The sequence below is a fragment of the Lutra lutra genome, chromosome 9 (assembly GCF_902655055.1).
Source record: "Lutra lutra chromosome 9, mLutLut1.2, whole genome shotgun sequence".
Lineage (NCBI taxonomy): Eukaryota > Metazoa > Chordata > Mammalia > Carnivora > Mustelidae > Lutra > Lutra lutra.
Genome location: NC_062286.1, coordinates 40,278,234 through 40,300,373, shown reverse-complemented (window position 1 = coordinate 40,300,373; position 22,140 = coordinate 40,278,234). Strand labels below are relative to the sequence as shown.

Genomic DNA, 22,140 nt, shown 5'->3' with positions numbered 1-22,140 from the left:
GCAGAGGCCCCCTGCAATTATGTGCTTTGTGGGCTTCTCCAACACGGTAGCTTGTTTCACTGAAACGTATAAGCCAAGAAAGTAATGGAAGGGTGTGCCAGCAGCAGCTGCTGAAGTCCCTTACCGTCTAATTCTTTAGGCCACCCTAGAAATTCTCCCTCCATCTATACTCTTCATGAAGCTCTATTATCCCACTAGATAACTGATTCTCCCATGGAATTTCACCTTTATTTATGGTTTTGGAAAAACTTAATCCAAAGCACTTATGAAAACACAAGTGGATTAATTTTTTTTTAAAGGAAAAATGCTGCCATACTATTTTGTATGTTATCAAATAAAATGTGGGTCCCCAACTGAAATATGTCAAGGGACTGGCTGAAATCCAGGCCTCCCTGTAATATTTAACCAATCCTTTTAAATATTTCTGTCCCTGGCTCTGCCTCCTCCTCTTCTCTCTCTACCTCTCCACTAACCTGCCTTACAATAGCACCATCTACTGACATTGTGTGGCCACCAAATAACCACATCTGGAAGGCTATGACACAGGAATTGGAGGCCCCCAGTGTGAGTGAGATGAGAGAAAAAACCTGTCAGTGTGTTGGGGGAAGTACATGGGGAGGGGTGAAGATCTGGTAAATAAGAATGCCATGAAAACCACTAGTAAAGTGCGTTTGTCCTCAACCCTGAGAAAAAGAGAGGTCTTCCTTAGTTAGAGGGAGGACAGATGCATTTTCTCTCTGCAAGGGGAGACTCACAGGAAGAGATGGTCACTTCTATGACAATAGGGGCCCTGTCGGCTAAATCACTGCTTATGACTTTACCGGCTCAGGGCTATGTGATTACTCTTGTAATGAGACCTGTGAGAGGGCTCTATTTCCAAGGAGCATCAAAATAAAAGTTCTCAGCCCTGGTCATGGGTCCTGGCTATCCTATGTCCTTCCCCCAAAATGGGACCAGGACCTATAGCTGGCACATTTCTCTTAGACTGAAGGTTTCTGAAAGCACACTACCCGGACAGACCAGAAAACTTAAGCAAAAGCAAAGACAGTGCAGAGCAGAGTAAGGGTCACCCACAGCACACCGGTCCAGGCGGACAGTGGCGCCACCTGGTGATGGGCCTGGCTCCCAACGGAACTGCTGCAGCTGCTGGAAGGGAGCCCCGGAGCCCTGTCCACTGAAGGCTGAGACAGCCCTTCCTGCTTCCATCCAGGGAGCATCAGAGCTGGGAAGAACCTCAGTGATCTCAGCAACCCCTCTGAGTGCCTGATTCATCTTTACACCCACTGAGGACCTGGCACACTGAAAGGACTCAGAAAGTTGGCTGAAACGGGAAAACTGATCCCACGCTATCATTTACTGAAAAGGAAGCTGAGGCCTCAAACAGGACAGTCCTATTCCGGGAAATTCCTAGGATCGACAATAGTGCCCTCCTGAACCCAGTGCTAGAGTCTTAATGAGCCAAAAACAGAGCTGGATGACTCAGGCTCTGGTACTGTACCCAAAAGGGACATTCTTAGAGCCCAAGGATGCAGACTCCTCTTTCCGGAGTTGCTAATCACCGCCAGCGAAGGCAGGTGGCCCAGAACTGCCTATATGTAAAATCCTACCACTAACCCTAAACATTTTACAGTGGAGACAGGCCCATGAAACTAAGCAACTCAACAAAGGTCACTGCGGCAGGACCTAGATCTTCCTATGCTTGTATCATGCTTTCCCCCGACATTACTTAGGTTCCCCAAATGACGCTCGCACACAACTGTACAGAATTCCCAGCCAGCAGCTCCCTGCACCCCAGCATTCTGCATCAGCCCTGCAGGCCTCAGAATGAAGCAGACAGGCTGAAGACATCAGCTCCAAGGTGGCCCTGACCTCATCCTTGGCAGGTGCTGCCACCTCACACGGCAGTTCCTGTTCTTGGGCCATCAGTGCCAGAAGTTTTCGGATCAGAACCATATCCTTCATGACAGCCTGCAAGTTCACCGTCTGGCCGTTGGTAAACATCTGGTCCCCAAGCCGATTGACAGGGCGATACCTGCAGGGGGACACAGGGAATCAAGGACCGCTGAGCATGAGGGAAGCGTCCAGTTCTTCAGCCTCTTGCCCATCCCTGCTATAAGCAACTCACAACCCACCACACTCAGAATCCAGCCAACATTCCCACGGCTGTCAGGACGAACACTCCCACCCACGGGCAACCCAGGTATGGAACTGCTGCTTGGCTTCTCAGTGCACTAGACCCTCCAAGCCTCTCCCAGGGGTCATTATTCCATCGCTCTGTAAGCCTTTTCCAGTGAAACAAAGCTAATTAAGGGCATTACCTTGAGGGTGGCACCACCAGGAAATCCAAAAAGAACATACTGGGATTGAATCTAGACTCCACATCGACATCTTCCAGTCCCGAAAAAAGGTAATTCAGAAAGAATCCTGCATTTGAAATTAACCAAAAGGAACATTTACATCTACGTGTGAGGGCAGGGATGAATGACCACTAAAATTCCACTGGGTGACGAAAAAGAAAAACAGAACACATGATAATAGGTAGAGTAGAATCGTATTTTTCTTTCTAAACACAAGCAAAAAATAGCCTTTGTGTGTTGGGAACCTATACACAGGTGAGATGGTGGTTTAAGGACAGGCGCTGAAGGGGGGCTGAGATGGACTAGGATGGGGAATGAAAACCTCCTCTTGTTTCTCACTACCCTCCTGGACTATCAAACTTACACATACACACACACAAAGCTTTGGTAACTATAAAAAAACGTATCTGAAATAGGGAAAATCAATTTTAAAAAGTTAGCCTTCTTAAAAATAAAACAAAACAAAAAAATCCTCTATATAGATACTACCAAGAAGGAATCGTTTTGTGGATCAAAGCTGTATTTTAAGTTTCCAGTGAACTCAGAAGAAAGCTGCAGACAAAACGAGTAAGTGTTAGGGCCTGCCGCAGAAATGATCACACTGACTTGAGTGCTCTTTTTTCCCTGACATCATCTATCCCTTCAGCAGCACTGTCATTTTTAAGTGCCTATCATTACACAGTAGCAGCTTTCAGTGTTCTAGAAGAGCACTTTCTGAGTGTGGTGACATGGAGGCCTAAATACAGTGCCTAGCTTTTGTTAGACATGCAGAAGGAATGGGAAACTTTCTTTTTTGTAGGAAATTAAAATGTGGGAAAATTCTAATTAAAAAAAAAAAAGACATGTTAGAGTTCATTTTTTGAATCACAGGAGGAATTCCCTTAGAATCCTTTTCTGAAGAAGTTATTAATAGGCATTTAAAGTTGAGTTACACTATACCTTCTAGAAATATGTCAAACTAAGCGAGGCCCACACACAGCTGTCATTTAATAACCAGGTTCAGTTAAATAGTCGTGAAGTTCATATTCTTGCCTACTCTAGAATGTGTCAATGACAATATACCTGAAGCCAGCCCCAAACCTACGAACGGAATTCAGTAGAGATCTTTAATTATCACAACTCTGAAAACACAGAAATAATAAGGCAGGATAAAAGAGCCCAGAGACTCATTTCGATTTCTTTTAGGTTGGTACAGCACCTTCATTCTTCCAAAGGGCGGTAAGATGTTCTTGGGCGCTGGTGGGTGTCAGGTACCCTCGTTTTCCTATCTGAGCTTCCTCAATTCCTAGAACCGGGACGGGGGATCAAAGCACAATAAATCAATAACAGGCACTCCTTCCGTAATGGGATTTATCAATGCTTTCTCCCTGCCCTGCCAAGCCTGCAATTTGACCACAAAAATCAATCTCCAGGACAGCTTCTTCTCAGCTCTGGATTTTTTTCCCCCTTAACCTAATTTCTAAAGTAATGGAAAGAGTATAACTATTGCATAAAACCAAGAGAGCAAAAGAAAAATAAATCACACACCATTCCATTAGCACTACTACATACTTTGTCCCAGTCTTCTGGTTTCTATGGTATCTAAGGTAACTGTAATCTTTTTAAATTATTGTTTTTTAACCTTTTTTCTTTCTTTTTTTTTTAAGATTTATTTATTTTAGGGAGAGTGAGAGTGCATGTGTGCACAGGGGAGGAGGAGGGGGAGAGGGTGAGAGAAAGAATTCCAAGCAGACTCCCTGCTGAGTGTGGAGCCTGCTGCCGGCCCGATCTCACGACCGGGAGATCACTACCTGAACTAAAACCAAGAGTGTGATGCTTAACTGAATGAGCCACCCAGGAGCCCCTAAGATAACTGTAATCTTAAGTGCGGGTTTATTCTGTACACTGCTTTGCTCGTTTAGTGTCCTCTTGTGAGCATTTCTGTACGTTGTCATGTAACATTTTTAGTGACTGCATGATATTCCACCAAGAGGATGTTTCCTAGTGAGCTGACCATACTCTTACTACTGGACACAGGGAAGATCCCAATTTTCTTACTGTTGAAGTTACGCTATGAGTAAAAAAAAAAAACCCCACAACTTTATTCACCTGACAGTGTCTCACACACAACAGATAACAAAGTCACTGGCTCAAATATACCCATTCAAAACATTGTACAAAAATTTATACTTACAAACCCTACTCTTTTTATTTATTTATTTGAGAGAGAGAGGAAGAAAGCACAAGCAGGGCAGGCAGGCAGGCAAAGGGAGAGGGAGAAGCAGACTCCCCACTGAGCAGGGAACCCAATGTGGGGTTTGACCCCAGGACCCTGAGATCATGACCTGAGCCAAAGGCAGATGATTAACCAACTGAGCCACCAGGCACCCCAAATTCCACTCTTTTGCCTTTTCTACACTTATAAAAAATCCAGCTTTGAATTCCACCTCCCATTCTCCAATTAAGTTTACCATCTGCAAAGGATGTGTCCTCACAAGATTTTAGGGAAATACGAAACTTGGATAATTAAAAGATATACCCAAATTTAACTAGTCTCTACTGATAGGCATTAAGTCATTTCCCATTTTAAGCTATTTACATAATACTATCATGTGGGTATGTCTAATTCTCAAAATAGTCACAAAAGTGGAATAGCTAGGTCAAAGAGTCTACACATTTAAAATTTTGATTCCTACAAAAGCAAAGCATTTCAATCAGTTAATGCAATTCAAGGAAGCATGGGTAAGCAATGAAGAGAGGCTCTGACCTTCAGGGATAACCACAGCATTAGAAAGCTATGTATATTTGGTGGGAAAACACAGATTCCATTAAGCTAAACACAACAATTTGTGGGCATTTCTGAAAATGGCAATCTGAACTTCCTTTCCTACTCAAATAGGTTTGAAGGGCTGAGGAAGATCAGTTGACTCTGTCGATACTCCCAGCTCCCGTCCCAGTAGCTCCCAGTACATGAAATGCCCTGCTGCAGTTTCCTCACTATGAAGGCAGAGTGGGGTTGTTCAATCACAGGGCTACAGAACCAGAGGAAGCCTGCACTGCGCCCTCCTGAAAAAGACACTTGTACAATCAGCGAAAATGGATTCTGCCTGGGTAGGCTTTCAGAACACTGCTGACGTGGGTTTCATTCAGCTTCATGAGCTGCTATGTGACAAAGGGGCTGATCGGGAGGTCAGAGAACTTGGGGAAGGCTGGATCGCAGTGGAGTGTCTTGCCTGGAAGGATCCTCATTTTAAAATGCTGGGGCACCTGGGTGGCTCAGTGGGTTGAGACCCTGTCTTCGCCTCAGGTCATGATCTCAGGGTCCTGGGATCGAGCCCCGCATCAGGTTCTCTGCTCAGCAGGGAGCCTGCTTCCCCCTCTCTCTGCGTCTGCCTCTCTACTTGTTATCTCTCTGTCATAAATAAAATTTTAAAAAATTAAAAAAAATTTTAAGAGAGATTTATAAAATGCTGATGTGCATCGTGGGGCCTGACGGGCCCTCGGGAGCATCTGCAGAATCTCACAAGCTCATGGTGTTCCCTGTGGGATCACTGGCCTGTACCAACCGCAGAGGCACAGGCCTTGATGCTTGGCTCCCTTCAGCCAGGAGCACAGCCTGACCCTTGTTCAGAACATATCACCCGCTGCCCAGAGTTACTGACCTGGGTCATCTGCGGCCTCTTCTGACCGCAGAGGCCGCGTGGTCTCCACCCTGGTACTCTGCTTGGTCATAGGCACCGTTGTTGGCACAAGGCTGAGTGCCCACCAAGTAAATGTTTGCTAAATACTAAAATCCCAATCCTGGAACCACTGGAGACCACGGTCACCTTATTCCTAATGTGCAGAATTTTGGGTGGCACCATCATACGCTCATAGCCACAGTGAAAGGTTACTTCAGAAGAACACATTTGGCAAAGGCACTGGAAGGCTACTTAATTGCTAGACATTTATTCCAAAGAAACAGTTATCTTTTAGAATTCTGACCATCTTTGCTCTCCGTCATGAACATTTTCTAAGGCACACTAAGGGCTAGGGCAGCAATTCCCAACCTTAAATTGTTTTATGGGCTATTTATAGGGAAGTGTATGAAAAATCCACCTTTGTGGCTGACCGTTAACCATTAAACAAAATTAAACAGCCTTTTTTAAAAACAGGATTAGATCCCAGAACATAAAAAGGACTTCACTGGAAAATCCAGAGAAATTCAAATAAAGCCTGTAGTTCATTTAATGGTAGCGTACTAATTTCTTAACTTTCTTAACATGGTGGACATGTATACCATGGTGACGAGTGTGCATGCAAACTCTCTGTACTATCTTTGCCACTCTTCTGCAAGCCTCAAATTAGTCTAAAATAAAAGGTCTGACCCAGACCTTTAATAAACTTTCAATAAGTGTTTCATAGTTATGTGAAAAAAATAAAAAATAAAAGGTCTGAACACCTGTGTCCCCTCAAGTTTCATGTGTTAAAATCCTACCCTCCCCCCATATGATGGTATTGGAAGTGGGACTTATGAGAGCTGATAAGATCATGAGAGCAGAACTCTCGTGACCAGGACTGGCGGCCTTATAAAACGACCCCAGAAAGCTCCCTTGCGCCTTTCTGCCATGTGAAGCTACAGGGAGAAGACGGCTAATGGTGAGGAAGCAGGCCTTCACAGGACACCAGACTTGCCAGCACCAAAATCTTGGTCTTCCTGGCCTCGAGAACCGTGAAAAATAAACGTGTGTTGTTTAGATGTCACTCACTCTGTGCTATTTTTTTTATGGCAGCCCAAAAGGACTGAGATAGTTATCTATTCCAAGCCTTGCCAGAGTCCTCAATGTAAAATATTTATGCATTGCTAGGAAGAGATCTTATATCCTTGCCTTGTCTATGTTCTCGAGCTCTGGAATAAGGTTTAGTAACAAATATGCTATGGACTTTCACTCGTGAAATCTTCCCAACTCTGGGCAAGAAGTTTGGTTATTGCCACTCAATGGAGTTGAAAACAAAACTCCAGTGACCTTCTCTAAGCCACTAATGGCAGAGTGAGGGGTCAGTCCCAGGTCATGCTCCCCCCCCACCAGCCCACTGACTGCATCACACAAAATCAACAGTTAACATCTATGGACCACATACTATACGCAGCAGGCACTGATCTCAGTACTTAATATGGACTATCTAACCTCATCTTCACCACTTCACAAGAAAAAACAAAAACCATACTTAAACAATCCTATGGCTACAAAAATTTAAAAAGAAGACATACAGACAGATGGCCAACAAACACATGAAAAGATGCTCAACATCACAGATCATCAGGGGAATGCAAATCAAAACCACAATGAGATATCACCTTACAGCTATCAGGATGACTAGAATCAAAAAGACAAGAAATAACAAGTGTTGGCAAGGATGTGAAGGAAAAAAAACCCTTGTACACTGTTGGCAGGAATGTAGCTTATTATAGTCACTGTGGTAAAAAGTGTGGAGGTTCCTTAAAAAATTAAAAATAAAAATACCATATAACCCAGTAATTCCACTATTGGGTATTTAGCCAAAGAACAGGAAAACACTAACTTTAAAAGATACACACACTCCTATGTTTATTACATCATTTTTACAATAGCCAAAAATGGGAAAGCAACCTAAGTGTCCATTAACAGATGAACGGGTAAGGGAGATATGGTGAATATATACACAACAGAATATTATGCGGCCATAAAAGGGATGAGATCAAGCCACTTGCGATACCACGGATGCACCATGATGCATAGTGAAATAAGTCAGACTGAAAAAGACAAACACCATATGATGCCCTTCATAAGTGGAACCTTAAAAAAACAAACAAACAAACAAAAAGTATAATCAGAACTATAAATACAGAGAACAAACTGATGGTTGCCGGAGGAGAGAAGAGGTGGGGATTGAGCAAAATGGGTGAAGGAGATACAGGCTTCCAGCCATGGAATGAGTAAGTCACAGGAATAAAAAAATATAAAAATATTATATAAAATATAATATAAAAATATTACATTTTTAATGTAAAAATTAAAAAAAGAATAAGAAATATGGTCGAGGATACTGTGATAGTGTTGTATGGTGACAGACGGTAGCTATACTGTGGTGAGCACAGCACACAATATATAAACTTATCAAAGCACTGTGTCTTACACCTGAAACTAATGTAACACTGTGTGTCAAATAAAAAACTTTTTTAAATAAATAAAAGATTTAAAAATAAAAGTACTAAGTCTCTCAAATTTTTTCCCAAGAACCCTATTGGTAGAGCAGAGCTGAGCAGGGGACACTCTACTCCAGGGATCTGAGTGGATAGCCAGGAGCAGCCTGTGGGAGGCACTGACATTCTTTGTATGCTCAGTTTTCCTTTAAAACTTACCTGCATTTTACATTTTGCTTCAAAATAAGCCCACACTTATTTGACAATAAAATGGTTTTAAGTATTTACCAAGTAGATTTCTTAACCTCTTCCTCAAGAATCTTCTAGAAAGATGACTACCTGAGGAAGATGCACTTCATTCAACTCATGGGTCACTGCCTCATAATGTAGCTCAGCCTGTCAGTTCTATACGAGAGGCCAGGGCTGGCACTCAGTAGGGTCCTCTCCAACCATCTGAGGCTTGGAGCCCGCCCCACTGCTGGCCCACCACAAACACAAAGGTGAGAAATATGATAACAACCAGGTATTCCCCAGATTCAAGACACATCTGTTGGTCACGGACCTCTCAGGGCCCAGCCTGCTTACCCAGGGGCTCTGTGTCCTTCTGGCCAGCCTTCTTGTGCACCATGGCTGGGTATGTGACTGTCAGCTTGCTGTTGTGCTCCTTTCGGACAACTGACCGCCCGGTCCTATGTTTGAGAATAGTTGTGACTCAGGAGAGAAAAACCTCAACAAGACATCGAGTAACTGGCCAGAGGCTTCTAGGAAAAGGGAAAGGTAAGAGCCCGGTCACTCACTTGCAGTGGGGACACCGCTTAGCAGTCATATGTGCCTTCCAGAAGTAAGCAATGAGTTTGCTCCTGCTCTCACAAACATTTTTCACCTGTTGAGAAAAGGCAAAGAACTTGCGGTACCACCTGAAGAACCCTGGGGTACACATTCACTTTACAGTTTTTACCTTTTTTAAAAAAAAGACAAAGCCATCTTCTTTCTTAAACAACATTCCCCACAGACCCCTGATACAGCCAAAGTCTGCCGATTACTGAGTGACTTCTTTGAGCCTTAACTTTCCTCAACCGTAACGTGAGAATGAGATTAACTACCTCATGAAGCTCCTCCTAAGAGTTCATGAATGCAGTGGGGGGACTTGGAACACAGTGAAGTCCTCTAGAAATGCTAGTTAATTTAAAACCTCTCCGTATGCAGCTAGCATACCCTCCCTGCTGCCTCCCTTGGATGGCCCTCAGGGTCCAAACAAAGGCACATCCACAGTTAAGCTACACAAATGGGTCTGAGCCTCGTGCAAATGAAACCTTCCTGGGAGATTCTGTAACTTCCATTGGACTCTACCCCAGACCAATGAAATCAGAATCTCGGGTGTGGAACTTGGGCATAAGGTGAACTGACTTTAAGATGGTACCTGAAAGAGGAGTACCGGCTGATTAGTATGCCATTTGTTCATCCACTGAACAAATACTTACACACGGGGGAGATGAGGCAGCAATGGTTTACAGGGGGGGAAAAAGAAGAAAAAGACCTGGACACCACTCTTAGTGTCCACCATAACCTTGCTGGACACTGAACCTACACCACCTGACTTCATCGAATCCTCTCATCAGGCCTGCAGGTGCGTTAAAGCAGAGGACACAGAGGCTCAGAGACAGCAGGTAACTTGTGAAGTCGCAGGCCTCTAAGAGGCAGAACTGGGATTCAAACCCAGGTCTGCCTTGGGGCAGCTGAGGGAACACACAAATGACAACGTACGAGGATCTGCAATAATGACACTAAAAACCAAGTGTTAGAGGAAAAGAGAGAGACAGGTTAACTCACATGAGCACCATGGGATCCCAACAGATTGTTCTGTACGATTTTGGCTGTATACTGTTCCAACTCTTCCTGAATTTCGAAGGCAGTAGGATCAGCATTTTCTTCTAGAAACTGAGAAACAAAGAGAAAAACCATACTACCGGAGTAAAGCAAGCCTACGACTGCTAGCATCACAGGGGTCAGCCTCTCCCAGGGTGGTAGGGTTTAGTTCAAGGGAAGAGAAGGAAACTTCATGCTGTGCTGCATTTTTAAAGCAGCGAAGCAACACTGCTGTTAAAAATATATATATATATATATATATTTATCAAAAATATCCTGCTTCTGACAATGGTGAGCAAAGTTATTCAGACCAAACCTAAAGCTGCCAAGAACCAAGATAAGCTGCAATACTAAAAAATACTTTAAAGCTCCGAAGAGCTGACAGGACAGTGAGGAACAGGCAGATGGAACTGAAGGGGAGCCAAGAAGCTAGGAGGTCAAACCCCATGGGGGTCATGTTTGCTCTGATGCAGGGCTGTGGCGCGGCAGGGCTCCAGGGTGGCCCACGGTGTGGTTATGCTCCCCTGCAGAAGGCACTGCCAGACTTCTGATCCTCTCTGGAGGACGGCAGTAACATCCTAGGCCTCACATTACTCCCACTGAGAACTAAGTATTCCTAAGTAATGATTAAAAAAACCCAAAACATTGGTCAAAAATAAATACACAAGGACAGGGGAAATAGATAGGGTTTCTTGGGATTTGGACACTATCTTGACAATGAAGGTGACTATATGGGTGATGGTTACTTTGTAACTATTTCCTAGACTATAGAATTAATGTGTTTCTGTGTATATTTTACAAAAAAAAAATGTTAAGGTAGTAAGCATCATGAATCTTATGTCAACAAATCTGAAAGTTTCCATGAAATGGACTAGAAAAATACCTAGAAAAATAAAATTTACTCTGAGTAAAGTTTTAAGAAGATCCTCCTCTCTCTCTCACTCTCTCTCCCTCCCCCTTGGGCAAATTTGACTTTGAGTTCATTTTTTTGGCTCTGTTCCCCGGAAACCACATATGCTTATGTGTACGTACCAAACTTCTAATTCCAGTCCAACACCATAGAATTAATTCTGGATCTTTTCTCTTCCACGTTTTTGTAACTCCCTTCTCTAATAGTGTGAAATCTGGCTTGCCTTATCCTTAAAATTAAGACTTATTGGATCAGTCCCCTCCCTGTATGTAACCTCTTTCCCATCACTGCTACCTCTCCCATGCATGGCTCCCTCTCACTTGACTTGGGCACCCACCTCCTATGCTGAGCTCTTATCCCTAAATGAAGTTTCCTCATCTTACGTGAGCTCCGACATTCATGCTGGGCTGCCCACACATGCAGGGGTGTTTTCCTCTTGCTTGGGCTCTGACAACCCACCTAAGGCTACACCTCTGTGTAGAATCCTATCGGCTCTGTCCACCTAATGTCTTTTATAAGACTAAATTACTCAGGAAAGGGAAATGGAAAGGAAAGGTGAAAGGTTCCCCTTGTGACAAGAAATAAGACAAGGATGCCCGCTATCTCTTCAACAGAGTAATGTAGATCCTAGCCACCAAAATAAGGTAAGAAAAAGAAACAGAACATATAAGGATTGGAAAGAAACAAAACTGCCATTAGTCACAGATGATAAAAATGGTGTTGAAAATCAACAAGAATCTGTAAGTAAAGCATTAGAATTAATGACACATTTGTTGTTTTCAACACAAATCAATACACAAAAATCACTCCTATTTTGATCTACAAACAGAAAATGAATTTTACATAAGATACTTAATACTAGCACTGGAAAATCTGAAGGAATTTTGTATTGCAAAGAGAAAAATGTCTCTGTGATAGATTTGGTGGTCCCCATCTTATCCACGTAACCACACTCTTAGCATTACCAATAATAAAACCAGCTGGCAGCCTAGGCCTCCTGAAATGATACCATACAGTATAGCTCACACGGTATAGGCTACATTCTTACCAAAACATGAATCTAGTGAGGGAATAGTCAGACAAATCCTGAACGTGAGAAGTCCTACAAGACAACTGGCTTTGAGTCTTCAAAAAAGTCAATACCATGAAAAACAATTTTCTGCATTAAAAAAAGACCAAAGAAATGTAACAAACCAAAGCAATGCATAAGCCTCCATTGGCTCCTACGTCCAGAAAAAAAAACTCAGTGATAGGTAAAATGGTATTTCAGTGTTGTTTTCGCTAACATTTCTTCAATTTCTCTTATGGCTTCGTGTTTTCATACTGAGCTATCGGTACGTAGTTGTAAGACGTAAAGATCAAGCATTCTGGTGACTATTAGGATGACAGGCCTGGGGACAACACACAAAGAGGCCTGTTTTCACTGCTTTGGCTCGCCTGGTTTCCATACCAGTCAGCACCCACCTACCCTGTTCAGAATTCTCTCAAGCTCATAGACTGCCTGTAGGGCACCCACTTCCAGAACTCGCAGCTGGCACACTAAGAGGTGAATCACAGCACGGGGGCAGGTCAGCATGTGACAGTTTAAACAGGAGCCCCGGAGCAGCAGGTAGAGTTTCTGAAGAGAGGGAAAAAAAAAGGCAAGATAATTAGAAAGAGACAGAATAATCAAGGTAATTTTCAATGTATTTAAGATTTTTGTTTTTATGTAGCCATTTTATTCCTTTGAGAATTCCACTTCCAGGGACCTGGGTGGCTCAGTCAGTTAAGGGTCCAACGCTTGATTCTGGCTCAGGTCATGATCTCAGGGTTATGGGATCCAGCCCCATGTAGGCCTCTGTGCTCAGCGGGGAGCCTGCTCAAGATTCTCTTCCCCTCTCTTGGCTCACATGCGGGCACACACTCTCTAAATAAATAAAATCTTAAAAAAAAAAAAAATTCCATTTTCCCTGATACACCTGGAAAGGTCTCTGTGACTCTACGAACTAGATAAATATTCCTGTGTATTTCTTCTTATCGTTTCATTTTAATCCTTTAAAAGCTGAAATTTACTCTGGGTCTGAGGCAGGAAGTTACTTCCATTTTATTTAACTAAGTACCAGATACTAATTTTAGTATTTAAGTATTTAATTTAAAATATTTAATAGGGGCACCTGGGTGGCTCAGTGGTTTAAGCCTCTGCCTTTGGCTCAGATCATGATCTCAGGGTCCTGGGATCAAGCCCCACATCGGGCTCTCTGCTCAGTGGGGAGCCTGCTTTCCCCCCTCTCTCTGCCTGCCTCTCTGCCTACTTGTGATCTCTCTGTCAAATAAATAAATAAAATCTTTAAAAATATATGAAATAAAAAAATAAAATAAAATATTTAATAATTAAGGGGCACCTGGCTGGCTCAGTTGTTGGAGCATGCAACTCTTGATCTGGGGGTTGTGAGTTCTAGCCCCAACTCAAGTTTAGTTAAATATTTGGTATGTAACTAAACACCGTATTTAAGACAATTCTTTTCTCAACACGGTTAACAGATAAATATCACAAACACTGTCATCATGGAGGCTAGGTTAAGTGACAGAAAAAGCTGAAAATACACAAGTAAGACTGTAGACAGGACCCTCATTCTTAGTTCACGGTCTGCCCTTTTGGGCTTTGCTCCAAGCAAAAGCCTACATATCCACCAGAAGCGCTCAGGGAAGGCTTGGAGAACTCCCGAAGTCCTTCTCTTGTCAGGAAGGCTTTGCCTAGGTTTCTGAAGGGCATGAAGCCCCTGAAATCTAAGGTGTAGGGGATGAATTCCAATGCTTTTTTCCTATGTGAACAGAACCAAGCTGTGGCTCTTCTCAACTGGAATCAAATGGAAATTCATTCAGTTAGGTCTATAGGCCAAGTTAAATTTACTGGATTTGGCTCCTCCAGATCTTATTTTATTTTAAAGATTTTATTTATTTATTGGACACAGAGTGAGACAGCGAGAGAGGGAACACAAGCAGCGGGAGTGGGAGAGGGAAAAGCAGGCTCCCCGCCGAGCAGGGAGACCGATGTGGGGCTCGATCCCAGCACCCTGGGATCATGACCTGAACCAAAGGCAGACACTTAACGAATGAGCCACCCAGGTGCCCCTGCTCAAGATTTTAAAGCTCACAGTAGAGAGCACTTTAACTCCGTGCCTAGAGCTAACTTCCTTGGACAACTGTAGTGAGGCCAGGGGTGGCACTCACAGAACCCACCAGCAGCCTCAAGACCCCACACGTACAGACAGCCCAGGCCAGAACGTACATCAAAGAGGAGAGGGTTGTACACCGTGAGCGGAAGGTCAATGTGGCCCAGGTGGCCAGAGCAGTTGTTGAAGTCTTGCACGCAAGTGGAGCACACCTCTTTGGAATCTGCAGGGCCCAAAGCTAAATCGTACAGGCCATTCACCGATGGGTTCCCCAGACTGTCCAGGTAACGAGGGTTCGTAATGGACTTAACACTTAATTTCCTAAGGAGGTGAAAGAAAAATCAAGGGGAAACTAGGTTACCCAAATTCTCGGATGTTTCTTCTTTGGTGCTTCGGAGTTAAATGATGATTCCATGTTAGTTTCCTCAGACATGCTGACAACTTGAGCCTGTAGCATCTGTGTATGCCTTGCTCACCCCTGCAGCTCAACACTTAGCAGAGTCTGCATACAATAGCTGCTAGAAAAATACGTGCTTAACAGATAGGAGTGGTAAAATATTTAAATACAGGTTTAGTGCAAATCTTGCATTGAGTACAATGGAGATTGTTTATAAATAGTCAAGCACCTACACAGGTTACATGCTTTACAAGCAGCATTTAGACTGACTTTAACCCTCCGAGAGGCCATCACTATATGCATTTTTCTGAGGAGGAAACTGGGGGTCAGAACAGTTAAGTGATTTAATCCAGGTAACACAGCCAAGATTACAGGGACAGAGGCAGGATATGGACCATACTTAAATCCAAAACCCACATAGTTCAATAAAGAAAAAATAACCCAATAATCTCTACATCCAGAAATAGTAAACTGACGTTAAACACAAATATGCAAGACTCTGAGAAGTGTAAACTTTGAGAAGTTTCACTAAAAGTTTCATTACAGTATCTTACGTTTGGTTTAAAGGGGGCTCCCATAGGACACCTAACTACTTTTACCAAAGTATATTCATGCCAAATTTGCTTTTTAAGTTTTTGTGGGTTTTTTCTTTACTTTGGAAATAAAGACAGTTATCCAAATCTCACAACCTAGAAAAAAAACACTGATAACATTCATAGACATAGCTCTATGGATATATTTTTAGAAAGATAACTGGGATCATTTGGTATTTTTAGCATTGCATTTGTCTATTTTCATTTAGCAGTAAATGAGTGTTTTTATGTCACTAAAATTCTTTGGAAACATAATTTTTTTTTATTTTAATTTTTTAAATTTTTTATAAACATATATTTTTATCCCCAGGGGTACAGGTCTGTGAATCGCCAGGTTTACACACTTCACAGCACTCACCATAGCACATACCCTCCCCAATGTCCAGAACCCCACCCCTTCTCCCAACCCCCCTCCCCCCAGCAACCCTCAGTTTATTTTGTGAGATTAAGAGTCACTTATGGTTTGTCTCCCTCCCAATCCCATCTTGTTTCATTTATTCTTCTCCTACCCCCTTAACCCCCCCATGTTGCATCTCCACTTCTTCATATCAGGGAGATCATATGATAGTTGTCTTTCTCCGATTGACTTATTTCGCTAAGTGTGATAAGTTCCATCTAGTTCCATCCACGTCATCACAAATGGCAAGATTTCATTTCTTTTGATGGCTGCATAGTATTCCATTGTGTATATATACAACATCTTCTTTATCCATTCATCTGTTGATGGACATCTAGGTTCTTTCCATAGTTTGGCTTCGAAACATAATTCTTAAGAGTTATAAAATCTTTCATTATATGACAATTAAGAATTCATTTAACCAAACTCTATTTTAAACGAGCTTATGAAACCTATCTGCATAAGGATTTTGCACTGGATACTTCAAACCTGACTATGTCCTAAAAATATAATTATTTTCTCAGTGGAATGGAATCCCTGAATCAAAGGGTGCAAAATGTTTTAAGACTCCTGATATATTCTTCAACCTTGCATTCTAGAAAAAGTGGGCTAATAGTAGATTGCCTGTTTTTATTAGCACTGATTCTTAGCACTTAAAAATCTTTCCAGGGGCTCCTAGCTGGCTCAGTCAGTACAGCAGGTGACTCCTGATCTCAGGGTCCTGAGTTCAAGCCCCATGTTGGGCATGGAGCCTATTTAAAAAAAAAAAAAAAACTTTCCAAATTTCAGGTGGAAAAATGCTACTCTATTATCACTTTAATTTTTTGTTATAATTATTTCAAGTTGTTTTAGTCCTTCACTTATTTCGAATTGAAATCTTAATGTTTTCGTTACGATACTACACGTGTCCCTCACACATAAGGACATTAATCTTTTACTATAACGGTGTCAAATACTTTTCCCAGTTTATGATTTGGCTTTTGTTATTTTTCACATTAAAGGTTTAAAAATTCTTTAACAGCTTCGTTGAGATATAACTCACTACACAATTCATCTTTTTAAAGTGCACCCTCAATGGTTTTTAGCCTATCTAGAGTTGTACAATTATCACCAGGGTATTAAGAGTATTTTCATCCCCACTAAGAGAAACCCTGTACCTATTAGATGTCACTCTTTTTGTCACAGAAATAAAGAACTTGCAAACAGTTAAGGTCCCGCAAATAAATAGAGTTCCGAGGGTGTGGTCAAGACCGCCAAATGTTATGGTGATCAAAATGAGGATTTAAGAGAGTCCCCTTGATTTATTAACTAGGCAAAGAATATAGAGGGTCCTAGCAAAGAGAAGTTGTCGCTTTCAATGAGTCTTGAAGGATAACCATTTTGATTATGTGTTTAATGAACCACCTCAGGGACGTTACCACTCCACAGACGCTGGTTAATTACCAAAGAAACTGATGGACGCTAATGTTTCAACCTGGTTGCCAGCGCAAACTCTAACCTAAACCACCGGGTTCTAGGCAGTCCACGCCAAACCAAGACGTTTCTGGAACTATGGATCCCAAAAGGCCACGCGTCAGGCAACCACTAACTCAGAGGATAAACTGAGCGCAAGACCTTTTGGGAACTGTAGTTTACAGCGCCGACCTCAACATGCAGGCTCGGCATGCTTCCCACCAACTCCTTACTTGAGTTCTTCCGCCGAATACATCCCAAAGGAAATGCCCTGCAGCCTCCGCCAGGGCATGTTCTTTGAGCCCAACATCTTCCAGGTAATTTTCGAGTTCTGACACCCAGAGAGAGATTCCAATCAACACCGGCAACTTAACTCCGCTTCAAGCCGGCAGCCACCATGTGATTTAAAATGCGCTTGCGCGCGAGAAAAGCTCGCTGGTTTGAGATTTACGTGGACGAGTCCACTTTCACTGTAGGGGGGGAAGTAATTTGACGACTTTCGATCTCCCTCTTATTTTGAAAATGTCGAAGACATATAAACCATTGAAATAATAGTTCCGGAAAATTTCTTCGAGGCAGACGGGGCGTTTTGAGTCTTTAACTTCCGTAACAAAGTCTTTCAAACCATGAGCATTTTTAACCTCCTAATTCTTGACCGCTTTTGTCTTGTTCTGTCTCAGCCAATAGCCGAACTATTCCCCGCCCACTCTTGGTGATCCTGAAGGTCGAGGTCACTCTTTCCCAGTATGCTTCGCGAAGAAGCCAAAGATGGCGGTGGTCGCGGCGAGCCGATGGCTGCGCTTCCGCTGCAAGGTATGTCTGACCCTGACGGGTCAGCGGGCAGGTCCGTGTGGACAGCCCCCTAATTGCAGGTAAGACACGCATGGAGAACCCAAGAGAAAGACCCCTTAGCCAACCTCGTCCGTTGTGTGGGGAGGACGAAAGCTGGGGAGCTAGGGACAATGGAGTGAGACGCGCATGCGCAATTTCGCGGCCGCGTGCTTAACTTGACACGCGGAGCTGGAGTCCTGGAAAAAGGGCTTGAAACTCGTTTGTTAGGACGTCAATTATTGGGTGGCTTGTTAGTCCTAGAATTAAGAACTGTCGGCAATATTAGGATCCTGCTCTCGTGGAGCTTGCGTTTTAGTGGATGTGGCTGCTAGCAACCCCGTCCCAAGTTTTTAAAAATAGAAAAGTATGCGTCCTTACTCATCTTTATCAAACGGGGAACTCTGAAGATTTTCCCAAATTAAGGACAGTTTATGAGCGCCAGTGTGTGCTGGATATTTTCGCGATGGTGGGCCAAAGAAATTATCCAGGTCTTCACAAAAACAAGGAAGTGTAAAAGATTGGAGCACAGCCTTTGGATTGCTGTGATTGTCACACCTGAGAGTATGTATTATTTAACTTTTTCACTAATTACAAACGGTGGTGTGGAAGTAGTGTCAGTAGTTTGTAACGAAAAGTTGGGGGGCGCCTGGGTGGCTCAGTGGGTTAAAGCCTCTGCCTTCATCAGGTCATGATCCCCGGGTCCTGGGATGGAGCCCCGCATCGGGCTCTCTGCTCAACGGGGAGCCTGCTTCCTTTCCTCTCTCTCTGCCTGCCTGTCTGCCTACTTGTGATCTCTGTCTGTCAAATAAATAAAAATCTTTAAAAAAAAAAAAAGTTGGGAAAAACCCCAATTTTGGATTCGACGTTTGCCAATTTTTTAGTTGGTTAATAGATTTTCTCTTTTGTATACTGCAGCTTGTAATAATTGTCCAAAAAATGGTGAGGAGTAAGTGAGCTGTGTAGCTTGAGGTATAGTCTTATATGTGATACTTGCACGCAACTTATCAAAAAAGGAGAAAGTGCTTCACCTGATACTCTAGAAGCCTTAATGCTGCTGTCTATCCCGGTTCTTTTTCTGGTAGTGCCATTGTTGACATTTTTCTACTCATTTCCTTTGCCCGACACAGCAAGCATCTCTCCCACTGCATTTACCCACAAGATAGCAGTGGTCATATCCTAATGTCAGGAGAGACAAATAGCGTGATTTGAAAAAGAGTTGATCCCTCTCTAAAGTTGATCCTTAGCAGTAAAGTATCGTTTTAAAATGATGCCTGAGACCAGATGCCAATAAAGGAAGTGAATTTTATATCTAATCACGTTCTGGCAATTTTAGGAATGGTACCAATGCCGTGTAGGAAGGGAATACATAAAATAATAATGCACATGACTGTGTGCTCTTTTGATTGTATTTCTTAGTGTTATCAGAACATTTTAAAACTTAGTCATGGGTCAGTGACTGTATTTTGGATAAAAATATCAGCAGTTTCAAGTTTAAATTAGCACATACATATTTGGCAAATTACTGATTGTTGAGTGACGTGGGATGAAAGCCTTGTGATCTTAGCTTAGTAATTTATTGTAATTGCTTATCATCATTAGGGTGTTATTCATATAAAATCAGGAGCTCATTAAATTATCCCTCTTGACCTCAGTCAAGATTAACAAAGTTGAAAGTCCCTTATGTTTCAAATCTGCTACTTCAAGTGGTTCAAGTGCTATTGAAATTTTTTCCCTGACTTTAACGAGATTGTCTGACTAAAAAATATTGACCACATTGTGTCCTTATCTTGTATCTGTTTTGTAATGGTTTTGAACTTGCTGTCAGGCCATGTCTTCTCAGTGTACATTGACATGAATCATTCAGTTATTTTGATCCGTGACAATTGGGAAATTTGGTTCAAATGCACATAGGTGAAGGTGAGATGGAAACTTCATTAATGAGTACACTTCAGGGATTTTATTTCTTGCAGATTTTATTCTGGAAGTGCAACCGTCCCAAAGGTTGAAGGAGCTAATGTAACAGGTACGTAAAAATATATTGAAATGATTTCATTTTTGTGTTAACACGTTGCACTTATTTGTAGTAGTAGTATGGGAAACTGATTTACTTTTGTTTATTTTTAAATTAAGGGATTGAAGAAGTGGTCATTCCAAAAAAGAAAACTTGGTGAGTATTCTATGTTCATTCAAGTGATTGAGGGCAAAACATTTGTAGGTAAGGAACCAATGACATGAAGAACGATAGAGAGAATTCCTCAGGACAAAACAGTGTGGGAGAAAAACTTGGGAGTTGAACATAAAGAAGAAGGTGGAGAGTAGTGAGTGAATGGGGCATGAGATTTACATAAGGGTTAAGAGATCTTCTGAACTAAGTTTGGGTTAATGTTAAGTAATGGTTAATTGTGAACATCATTATTAGAATAACTTTTTTTTTTCCCATTTAAGAAAGTTCATAGAAGGTTGGCAGACCAGACAGAAGTTCTGTCTTTACAGTCTTTAATGAAGTAAAATAAAATAGTATGGACAGAGTTTAGCCTTTTTTTGCTAACTAGGTAGACTTTTGAATAAATTGCTGTATTCAGCATTTGTTGAATATGTGAGAACTGAATCTTTCCCATAGAATTCTTATAGTAATGATTTTGAATGCGTTTTATGACCCTAAAAAGCCAGGTCTTTTCCAAGTAGGACTTGAAGACTCAAGTCTATTTAAAAAAAGAAAAAACTTTTTTACGTTATAGAAGTAATTGACTCTTGTGGGGAGGGTGGGCTAAGTGCAAGAAGGAAATAAAATTACCAACAATCCCTCTATTCAGAGACTGTTTACTTAATCTGTCTGTCCCATAGTAAAATGTGGATAATGACAGCACCAGGCCTAAAGAAATAAAGGAGCATTTGAATAGTGCCTTCCATATAGTCAGCTCTCAAAGGAGCACTCTTTTTAAAGTTCTGGGATATAATTTTTTTTATATAAGTTACAGTTGATCCTTGAATAACATGGATTTGAACTGTGTGGGTCCATTATGGTTTTCCATAAATATGGTACAATATTCTTACGGTTATCTTAAAAAAAATTTTTCTGCCTAATTTTGTTTTAAGAATACCCTTGTAGGGGGGCACCTGGGTGGCTCAGTGGGTTAAAGCCTCTGCTTTCGGCTCAGGTCATGATCCCGGGGTCCTGGGATCGAGCCCCGCATCGGGCTCTCTGCTCAGCGGGGAGCCTGCTTCCCCCTCTCTCTCTGCCTGACTCTCTGCCTACTTGTGATCTCTGTCTGTCAAATAAATAAATAAAATCTTAAAAAAAAAAAAAAAAGAATACCCTTGTAGGGCGCCTAGGTGGCTCAGTTGATTAAGCAACTACCTTCAGCTCTGGTCATGATCCTGGGATCAAGTCCTGCATTGGGCTCCCAGCTCCATGGGGAGTCTGCTTCTCCTTCTGACCTTCTCCTCTCTCATGTTCTCTCTCACTGTCTCTCTCTCAAATAAATAAATAAAATCTTGGGGGGGAAAAAGCATACCTTGTGTAACGCACTTAATATACAAAGTATGCATTAATCAATTGTTCATGTTATCAGAAAGCCTTCAGTCAGTAGGCTATTAATTTTGGGAAGAATCAAAAATTATACATGGATTTTTGACTCTGCAGGGGACACGAGAGTTGGTTGGCACCCCTTGTTCAAGGATCAGCTGTATACATTTAGTTTGGGAGAATTGATTTATATCTATGAATGAGGCACTTTCTTGTGGCATTCATGTCTAAAGCACGTTACCAACCCACTGTGCCTCTGTCCCTGAGGAAGGTACTTCAGAGAATACGAAAGGGAAAATTTGGAGGATGTGAAGGCAGAGGCTTTAACCCACTGAGCCACCCAGGCACCCCTCACGTGCATATTTTAAATCTTACATCTTAAGTTTATGTAAGTACTAATCTTACACATGTGGCTGGAGCTACACAAGATATGATAAAATTAGTAATGATTATATTACATTAATCAAGGGGCATTATATTGAATATGTAGAAATTTACCTGTGCCTTAAAAGAGTAA

The 22,140-nt window shown here is 42.2% G+C and overlaps 2 protein-coding genes across 3 annotated transcripts in view; one reads left to right on the top strand and one right to left on the bottom strand.

Annotated features, from left to right (window-relative positions):
* POLR1A (RNA polymerase I subunit A) overlaps positions 1-17,698 on the bottom strand; it is a 77,793-nt gene extending 60,095 nt beyond the window's left edge. The window contains exons 1-9 of the mRNA XM_047743840.1: positions 17,500-17,698; positions 14,544-14,748; positions 12,744-12,893; positions 10,330-10,437; positions 9,297-9,382; positions 9,085-9,188; positions 3,556-3,642; positions 2,319-2,424; positions 1,870-2,032 (exon numbers count right to left, since the gene is read on the bottom strand). Of these exons, the coding sequence (XP_047599796.1) occupies positions 1,870-2,032; positions 2,319-2,424; positions 3,556-3,642; positions 9,085-9,188; positions 9,297-9,382; positions 10,330-10,437; positions 12,744-12,893; positions 14,544-14,748; positions 17,500-17,576 (1,086 nt within the window). The 5' untranslated portion in view covers positions 17,577-17,698. The remainder of the gene's footprint in view (positions 1-1,869; positions 2,033-2,318; positions 2,425-3,555; positions 3,643-9,084; positions 9,189-9,296; positions 9,383-10,329; positions 10,438-12,743; positions 12,894-14,543; positions 14,749-17,499) is intronic.
* A 288-nt stretch (positions 17,699-17,986) lies between these two features.
* Positions 17,987-22,140, top strand: part of PTCD3 (pentatricopeptide repeat domain 3) — a 32,977-nt gene continuing 28,823 nt past the window's right edge. The window contains exons 1-3 of one of the 2 annotated variants that reach the window (XM_047743842.1): positions 17,987-18,138; positions 20,068-20,120; positions 20,228-20,264. In XM_047743842.1, coding sequence (XP_047599798.1) covers positions 18,035-18,138; positions 20,068-20,120; positions 20,228-20,264 — 194 coding nt within the window. In that variant the 5' untranslated portion in view covers positions 17,987-18,034. Of the gene's footprint in view, positions 18,139-20,049; positions 20,121-20,227; positions 20,265-22,140 lie in introns of both variants that reach the window. The other variant, XM_047743841.1, reaches the window with a different exon arrangement.